This window comes from Chinchilla lanigera, unplaced genomic scaffold (genome assembly GCF_000276665.1).
Source record: "Chinchilla lanigera isolate Chin_1 unplaced genomic scaffold, ChiLan1.0 scaffold00118, whole genome shotgun sequence".
Lineage (NCBI taxonomy): Eukaryota > Metazoa > Chordata > Mammalia > Rodentia > Chinchillidae > Chinchilla > Chinchilla lanigera.
Window position 1 is genome coordinate 2,376,829 of NW_004955519.1, and position 9,957 is coordinate 2,386,785.

A 9,957-nucleotide genomic window follows, 5' to 3' on the forward strand; every position below is an offset into this window, starting at 1 on the left:
ACATACTTGTTTATTAACTACAGATTAAAGAACTTTCATACTTAATATCATGAAGAAATCTCAATCTTCCTGAGTATCTGTCTTCAGTATTTTTGCATTTAATTCTATTCCCAAATCTAAAATTGCCAAATACCACATATCCTGAAATTCAAGATCCAAAGTATGTCAATGGAAAGAGAGTTAGACAAAATTTATAAGGAGTAAGAATGTTTTCTTATTTATGGCCTGAAATGTAGGGATAATATGCCTGAAACTTTATACATGAGGTTCTCTTGCTTTGACCACTGTTCTATGATTTTTATACCAGAATTGCTTTGACACTAGGTATGTTCACTGGCTGTGACTCTAATTTTCTTGTAAATGACAAAATAAACCAAATCCATGTATAAAGAACTTCCTAATACATTATTTTAAAAACATAAGCACCCTGGCAGAAACCTCCCAGCTGAAGTGGGGAGGGGTGCAGGTACAGGATAGAAGGGGGCAAATGGACCCTACCTTCCAGTACTTTAAAACTGAGAAAAAAATTTTAAAACAAAAAAGCTGTTTCGCTTTTGCATATAGGAAAAATCCGTTATTTAAAAAGGACGAACAAGAATGAAAGGCCATAACAGTGTTGTAGAAGCAGCAAAGCTTATGGCTGGTAATAAATTTTCTGTAGTCTTTCTGGAAGGTAATTTGGAAATGTAATACTCATCTTGATGTAATATATCGTAAGAAGTGATCAGAAAAGTGTGGAAACAGTTAAGGAAATCCATCACAGGATTAGTCTGAGCTACCACAAAATTAAAAATCCAATAAGGACGTGGTTGAATAAACTGGTAGATGTACACTCTGCAGTAAGTAAAAATAAAAGAACAAGACTTGAAGAAACACTTTTTCTTGTGACAGACATTCAACTAGAGCCAAAAGGACTGGAACAACGCCCTGGGGTTAATTCTCTCTCAGGGTTAGAACGACAAATAATGTTCATGTTGTTGGGCTTTCTACACTAAATACACTTTGTAATTATCAAAGAATAAAAGTATTTTTAAATGGGATTCCAGGCCCAGACTCACGAACCCATCTAAGCTTATAACCTTCTCTCCAGGTATGTAGCACCCATAATAAGTAAGATACACAATCATTTTAGAACAAAACGGCTTTATTTGGATTTGGGACTCCGAACAGTTCTGTCTCTACTGTCTGACCTCCTGCCACCACGACTCCTAGACCTAGACCTGCTCCTGCTCCTGCTCCTGCTCCGGCTCCGGCTCCGGCTGCGGGTCCGACTCCTGCTTCTGCTTCTGCTTCTGGTTCTGCTTCTGGTTCTGCTTCTGCTTCTGCTTCTACTCCTGCTGCGACTTCGGCTCCGGCTCCGGCTCCGGCTCCGGCGGCCCCTGCGGATGTGGTTGTGCCTGCCCCGGCCCCGGCTGCGGCTGCGGTTCCTTTTTCTTCCTCTGCTCCGGGAACTGTGCCTGTCACGACTTCTTGTGTGTTTGTGAGATTTCTTACTCCTGTGACTGCTTCTCCTCTTCCTCTCGGACTCCCCGTTTCTCTTGTAGGAATGGTCTGGACCAGGGCTTCTCCTCCTCCGGGGCCTGCCATAGTAATCCTCATGGTGGCCTGCCCTCTCCCTCCTGTCTAAGTTTTTACCAAAGGAGGAGCCAGTCCGATCTGGAGACAGGTAGAGGTCTCTGTTAGCTTCCCAAAATTCATTGTTGGGGTTTCTGAACACATGGAGAAAGTTGCAGTGTTTTCCTCTTGGACACTGTTGTATTTCAAATAAACCTGCATGGTGGTGATAAAATGACAGTCACTGCCGTGCGTTCCAAAGGTGGCATTTACCCTTTCACAATGGGGCACTCCGGGTGCTGGATAAGTTTCAACTATTGCCTTCCTTTTATTAATTAAAAGGGGCTTACATAGACTGAAGTAATAATGTAGTACCCAGAATTCCAAAAATATTCAAATGCTCCAGTAAATGGCATTTGGAAAGGTAACAAATTTGAAGTTTTAATTAACCAGAATATCTTGTATCCCTATTGTAGTGCAGAGTGCAAGAGAAAGCGTGGTAGGGTTGGGGATATAGCTCAGTGGCATAAGCGCCTGCCTGGCAAGCGCAAGGTCCGGAGTTTGATCCCCGGTACCGCAAAAAAAAAAGAGAAAACGTGGTGACCACACTGTCCTTCCTAAAGCTCCATCCACTGAGTGACCATTTTCATCCCTTATTAAAATGAAAGAACCAGGCCTCAGGGTCCATGTGGCCACATGCTTTGAGGGCATGGTGATGGCAGAATGGAACTACTGGGCAAAGGAGAAGGCCAAGCGTAGGTAGAGGATGCTGCATGTTCTCTACATTTTAAGAATAAGATGATAAACACTGGCCTTAAATTTACAAAGTGCTTTTAGTACAGAAGATTCTTGGCAAGCTAAATCTATTTGAACTACTCAGATCTTTTCGAGTAGCTGTAATCTTTTTTGGGACTATCAAACTAAAAAAAAAAAAAAACAGCAAATTCCCCAAATACATAAAGCAGTTAAAAATGAAATACCTCCGTACCATACACTCTACAGAAATTAATGCAAACTGTATCAAAGACCTAAATGGAGAGAGAAAAAAAAGCTTCACAAAACCTCTTGTGCATCAAAGGACACGAAGTGAAAAGCACACAGAAAGGGAAAAAGTATCTGCAGATCATATTGTGATCAGGTACCTGTATGCAGAGTAAGTCAAGAACTCTGATGACTCAGTAAAAAGCCTAACTAAAGATAGACCAAGGATCAGAACAGACTTCTCTCCAAAGATGATATACAAATGGCCAATAACAAAAACACAGAAAGATGTTCATCATTAATCACTGAGCATAACAACAAATCTGTGATTTAAAAAAAGTGTCCTGTTTTGAGGCAGTCCAAGTCAGAAGTACCTCACTGCAATCAATGACTGGACTCCCAGGAAGGGCACAAGTAACTGCCTTGGTGGGTAAAACAATTCTATCCTTTTCATCTCCTTTAAACTTAGGATATAAGGGTGCTTCTGGTTTGAAGCCAAAGAATTCTAAAATCTTTTTTCACTTTTGATAAATAATGGTTTTTAAATGATAGCATCTATTAAGACAAAGCTACTGAAATAAATCAGACCCACATGTGTAAACACCGTATTGTCTCCCTACTGTAAGAACCTGAAAGCGTAAATAAAATCTGAAAGGTACCATAGATATTGTGAAAGGGAAACAAACTGCTCAATAGGAAGAACAACTGGGATGAGGGAAAGGAGAAAAGGTAAAAGAAGGAAAAAAGTATGTATAGATGCGCAAGATAGCTAAGATAACTGTACTACTAGTTTCTATTGGTTTATTGAAAGGAACAGTTAATGTTTAATTATTCGATCAGTCTTGCATACCTATATCTGGTAACCTGAGCAACTACTCTGAAGATAACAATACGTAATACAACAACCATTGTTGATTTCCTATTATCTTGTTTTGAAATTGTGTATCATTTTTACAGTTTTTGTGTTGTTTTGTTTTTTATTGTTTTTGTTCTTTTCTCTTTAAAATAAAAAAAGACAAAGCTACTAAAGATTCAGACTTTATAAATTATGTATTTTTTACTAAGACATTTTCAGCAGGTGAAAGCACAGAGCAAAGAAATACAAGTAAAGGGAAAGACAAATGCACCCCTGAGGCATTACCTGTTCATCTGGGGGACTTCCACACTGCTTCGGCCAAGGCCACTTTTAGAAATCAGAAAATGACTAGGCCTTTGAAGCTGCGGGCTGTTCTCCAGCCAGCACAGTGCACTGGAATGCCGAATCACTTCCTGTTTCGGCTGCCACTGTCCAGTGAGCCAGTCTAACTGAACACACTGAATGCACACTTAACTGATCCTACAGGGCCACGGGCATGAAATTAAGTAAGGTGTGAAATGCCACCCACAGGTAATGTTCGTGGTGGTAATGACAGTGGAATATTCCTTAGGGACAAGGATGGAATAAACAATGTGAAGACAGCCAATGAATAGAAAACAGCTCTGAAACGGCAACAAGGACGATGAGGCTGCCTAAAGACACTTCTCAGGCTTCCTGAACTGTCAGACCAGTGTCTCAGACTGCAGATCAAAAGACTGAAGCTGTAGCCCCAACTCTGTCACTGATACATTGTGAACTTAGTCACTTCACCTATAAAGTGACCCACAAGGTCTGTTACAGATCTTAACTGTAGTGTCCTTTATTTAGTATGTCTGCTCATCTGCATAAAGCAAAAGCTATGCCTCATCCCGTAAGGGTGCCCCCTACCCCCAGAATATCCCTTTATGTAACAGTGGGACAACTGAGGAAAAATCATTACCACAGATCGCCATTTTCCACCGGGTCACTGGGCAGAATTCACACTGAAGCTGTCTTCCTGCATACCATCGTCCATTAAACAAAGAAAGGGCTGCTTGGCATTCTTCTTCCCTTTAAACCAAGAATCAGAGGATACGCTTTACAGCAACTCATCACAGTTATGCTATTAAGGTAGACCGACCCTATTATTAATTAACAGCTTTATTCATTTACTGTAGGACCACCAAGTTCACTGTTTTTGCACTGCCAATGAGTCCTTACTACAGCATTCAGGCTCCTGCAGCTCACTCACAACTTACTCAGGAACCTTTTTCACTAACCCGCTGAGAGGTTTGGATGCATGGAAATTGGCTTGAGTCGAATCTTCCTAATCCAAGACTGGACCATTAAAATTGCAGAGGTGTTTTCCATTGTTAGTGCCTTTGCTTTCTCAGCTAGGTCTGCTGTGCTCCGTATTACCATGCTTAACTGAACCCATTAGACATAGTGTGACTAGGCAAACAGCAAGAGGAGCAGAAGCGATACGGTAACCACTCGTAGCGGGTCAAACACACACTAACATTATTCTGGGCTTCAATCTCTGGCTCTTTAGATTTTATCTTCTTTATCCTAATTATCCATTTTCAGTTTGTATTTTAATTATTAAAAGTATATACATAATAATATAACCATGTTGTGAAAGATTCAAAACTACACAAGTACTATATACAAAGAATGAAACACAAATGTACTATTTTCAAATCCCTTCTTTGTTGCTGTATCAGCTCTTAATATTTATATTTTTGAAAATATTATGCCTGTGAAAGCTATCTATTCAGTGGAAAAGTCCCAGACATCAACAAAAACAAAATACCATACTATGACAAAACATGAAGACATTTGTGTGCACAATACTTACGTCTGGTATTGAACATAGACATTGCCCCTCAGGTGAGGTTCCAAGTTGCAGCTAACCTAAGGAACAATGAAGAATGCTATCATTAAAAAATTTTAAAGAGAAACCACCCAGTCATTAAATGCTCTTTGTCCAGGCTAACATTCCCCAGAGTCATTAATCACCAGTCAAAGATTCCAAAAGAGGTAACAGTAGCCAACTCTGGAGCCTAAGCATACATCAGCACATAACAGTGCTAGAGGCCTCAGTTATCTGATCTCTGCTGATCTAGGTCTGTCTTTTTTCCCAGAAATATGAAATGTTTCACAGGTATAAAAATATGATAATGTAAATCACCCCAAACGAATACTACCCAGATTCAACACTAATATTTTCCAGACTGAGAATGTTTAAATATGTAAAACATTGAAAATCCAGCTGAAGCTTTTCTGTCCTATTCTCTGTCGCATAAGTGGGCACTATCTGGAAGCTGGGTATAGCCTGCATATTTTAAACACAAATACACACTGCACATATACAGATCTACGCAGACACAAATATATATATATATGCACATATAGCATATACACATGTGTATGCCAGAATATAAATGTATCATACATATAAATGTGTCTACTATGGAAAACGCATATGCACATATTTATGCACATGTACACAAAGAAATGTATATGCAGGCCAGGCATGGTGGCACATGTCTGTAATCCAGCATTAAGGTGGCTGAGGCAGGAGGACTGCTGCAAATTCAAAACCAGCTTAGGCTATATAGCGAGTTCAAGGCCAGCCTGAACTACATAGCGAGACTCTGTCTCAAAAAAACAAAACAAAGAAACATATATGCACTAGTAAGAAATGCGTATTATTTTTTAAATGTTTTAAAATTTTATATAAGTGGTATTTATTCCACATTCCTTTTTTTCCAAGAGGTAATAATGTTAACTAACTGAGCCAACTAGCATATATTAGATAAATCAAATTAACAAATTAATGTATCTGCTCCTCTAATGATGGCTGTCCAAGATGCTTCCAGTTTTCCATCCACAAATAGTACTGTGGTCAGCATTCTTGCACACATCTCTGTGGGTGCAAGGGCCGGGAGCAGCATACCAATCTGTAGGTTACACATATCTTCCACTTCACTATGCCTTGGCAAACTGCTCTCTGGAGTGGTTTTACTAACACACACATGCTCACCTACTCTTGCGATTAGTAGAACTTATAACTTGGTGGCCAATAGGCATGAATAATATCTCATTTTCCTATGCACTGTGCCTATCACTAATTAGGTTGAACATTTGATCACTTACCTTCAAAAATGACAAGTTTGATTTGTTTTTATATAGTGGTACATAAAAAGGTCCTCAAATATTCCTACTACTATTTAGCTTTGATCTTTAAAATGAATCAATAATTTTACAAATTTGCTCTAGAATATTTTTATTAGAGCATCCAAAAGGGGGCAGAATCTGTTCTCAATTACAGGTTGCAATGCCATCCGTAGGAAGGAAGAATGAATAAAAGAGTAAATAAAAGGAGTGCCTGTCAGTCATGCCAAGGACCTTAAAGATCATTTAATACTGTGGTCCTAAGGACCCATTATTAATTTTCCCTAATGAATTCCATGTTCTGAAAATTTTCCTATTAAAAATTTACTAAATAGCTTTCCATTTGTAATCGCCAAAATGATTAGCATGAGCTTGACCATACTACCAGCTTTCTAACCAAAGGCAAAACAAAATCTTCCTAGTTAGTGGGTGCGGCCCGCTATGGTGTGATTTTCATTAACCCATCTAAAGTTTTGAAAGCTCTAGGATTCCCATTTCCCATAAGGGAAGCCACTGAGGATCAAATCCTCTCCCTTTCAGGACAAGGAGAGAGCACTCAGAGGGAAGATGTTGTGGCTGAGAGCACAGGGCTGGTCAAGCCACACTGCCTCCATGGCTGGCTCTTCCACATGTCATCGCTGCGTGTGACCAGGCACTTGCCCTCTAGCAGCTATTCCTTGTGATGAGGAATGCCCAGACAGGAAGGCACAAGCTACACAAACAAAAGATTAAGAGCTAAAAAGACTTGAAAAGAAGGTTTCAAAATCTTGAAATCAGTTGACAGAAATAGAGCATTGAATTTCATGAGTATTTCTGTTTCTTTGCTGTTCTAATTCCCATTGTCATTTCGAGCAGCAGGAAAAAAGCCACAGTTTCTTCATTTCTGTTTTTCTCCAAATTATGAGAGATTTTCCTTGCTCTACGTAACAAAGGCATCTGCATTTAGAACTGATCAAATTACAGATAAGGTAGGAGGGCTCACAATGTCAGGGTTCAACTAATGAGGCCTAGGAACAGCAGAGATTGCCTCTGGCTGTATGCTTGCTTAGGAAATACTGTAAAATAATTCTCTGGCATCTGAAGGCCTCCTTTTCACCTAGTATGCTGCATCACAAACCATGGTCAAGGGACACCACGTTCAGTACTGAAACTAATCAATGATTATAAACAATGTGAGGGAAAAGAAGGAATCAAGATCTATGTCCCTGCTGGGCGTGGTGGCATAAGCCTGTAGTCCCAGCACTGGGTCGGCTGAAGCAGGAGAATCGCTGGGAGTTTGAGACCAGCCTAGGCTACAAAGTGAGCTCAAGGCCAGCCTGGACTGCATAGCCAGACCCTGTCTCAAAAAGACAAAAAGAAAATAATCTATGTGCCTGTGTAGCTCCAGAGAAAAGCACGCTGCTTGGGCAGAAGAAGCAAGCAGGCGGCATCAACACGATGCACCAGCATACTCTGAGTGGAGCCACAGTGCAAACCCCTCAGCTATAGCTGAGGCACCTACAGAGAAAGACACAGGCAGTGTCGCAACTAAGCCTTGGGTAACTACATGCAGACAACCTCACACCGAGAGTTGAAACCTGGCAAAGAGCTGCAGCACAAAGGTAATGAATAAATGAAGGGTCCTTTCCAACCTAGACCTTAGCACTCGGGAAACAGTTTATATCAGCATCAGTAGAGACTGGGGGGTGACATTTCCCAAGCTCTGCAGGCTGACCCCATGCCAGGCACGTACCCGTGCACAATCCACCCAGGTGAACAACAGGGCCCCAGCTCTCCCCACATCAATCACTGCGGGTGAGGCGCACCACGCCCCTCCTCCACACACGCACTCACCTTGAACTGAATCACCTTCCCCACGTTCCTGAACTCGGGCAGCACATCATCATAGAAGTCTAGGAACTGCTGGTAGGTCTCTTCTTCACTGTATTCCAGGCTTGCATCAGGGTCATAGTCATCCCTCCTGCACTGCTCCATTCCAAATGTTGTAAACATGCTTCTAATAAGAAGGGTGGGACTCGATGTGGGGAAGTTATGCTTACGTGAACACCTGCGCACAAAAGAAAAGCGAATTCACTAGTCCAGTAGTTAAAAAGCAGAAATAGAAAGCTTGCTTGAAACTCTGAGAGTCAAGACTCAAGAAACTTAGCTGCTTTGACTTAACTGTAAGCTAACAAACCTTACTCAGACGCCAAGTTTCAGCACTTCAAAAAACGGTCCTAAGACTCACCAATATATTGGCTTTCTTATTAAAATGTGAAAGTAGGGATGATTTTCAAGTTCATATGCCTTTCAGGGGGCTGGGGATTTAGCTCAGCGGCAAAAGCGCCTGCCTGGCAAGCGCAAGGTCGTGAGTTCGGTTCCCGGTACCAGGGAAAAAAAACCAAAAAAAAAAAAAAACAAAAAACAAAAAAAACATATGCCTTTCAGGTGCCTCTGGATGAAGTTCAGAAACCTTTGCTATGTTGAGCCACAGGAAGAAAAAGGCCTACTGTCGTAACAGAGTGTGGTGACAGGCGTGAAATGCCACGTGGCACCTGGGGAGGACGGTGAGAACTAACAGCACAAGCCTGGTTCTACACAATCCTCAAGTGACCTACGTGATTAAAGAATAGGATAATCTCAGAACTTCCAGTTGGTGGAGTATTTCAATCTTGTCTATGTACAGCCTTTTACAGTTTTCATGCTATTCTTACATTTGTCCCTTCTGACCCTTACAACCTGCCAGGACAGCTGGTGCTAGCACTTTCCCCACTGCTCAAAGTAGGAAGCTCAAACTGAGAGAAACACATCTGCCCCAGTCACACGGCTAGAAAAGATGGCTCCACCCCTAAGTCAGCCTACCGTCCGGTGCCTGCTCGCTGGCGAGTATAATAGTAAACATGATTTCATGAAGGTAGCTAACCCCTGTGAAGAACAATTTTCTTTTCAAAGTGTAAGCTACACTGAGGAAGAATAAGCTGACCTGGTTATGCCTGAGTAATTCTTTTAACCCTTTCTGTGAGTTTACATCGTTTTATTTACTTCCTTCTCCTAAAATGGGAAAAAATATGCAGTTCAAAGTTATAAATAAATAAAAATGTCCTGGTCAGTGCTCAAATTTAAAATCAGTAAGATAAGGGCTGGGGATGTAGCTCATCAATAGAGAACTAGCCTAGCACACATAGTCCATCCACACTAATGCCAGAAATAAAAACAAAAACAAAAGTCAGCGGAGTGATACATGCCTATAATCCCCACACTCTGGGAGGCTGAAGCAGGAGGATGACAAGTTCAAGCCCAGCCCGGGAAACACAGCAACTTAGCAAGATTCTGTCTTAAAATAAAATATTTTAGGGGCTGGGGATATAGCTCAGTGGCACAATGCCTGCCTGGCAAGTGCAATCCTGAGTTTGATTACCTATACAAAAAAA

The 9,957-nt window shown here is 41.1% G+C and overlaps 1 protein-coding gene across 1 annotated transcript in view; it reads right to left on the reverse strand.

The window, feature by feature from the left end:
- Positions 1 to 1,126: 1,126 nt before the first annotated feature.
- The window catches only part of Zrsr2 (zinc finger (CCCH type), RNA-binding motif and serine/arginine rich 2), a 24,492-nt gene continuing 15,661 nt past the window's right edge, over positions 1,127 to 9,957 (reverse strand). The window contains exons 8-11 of the mRNA XM_005409158.2: positions 8,381 to 8,594; positions 5,229 to 5,284; positions 4,332 to 4,441; positions 1,127 to 1,770 (exon numbers count right to left, since the gene is read on the reverse strand). Of these exons, the coding sequence (XP_005409215.1) occupies positions 1,145 to 1,770; positions 4,332 to 4,441; positions 5,229 to 5,284; positions 8,381 to 8,594 (1,006 nt within the window). The 3' untranslated portion in view covers positions 1,127 to 1,144. The remainder of the gene's footprint in view (positions 1,771 to 4,331; positions 4,442 to 5,228; positions 5,285 to 8,380; positions 8,595 to 9,957) is intronic.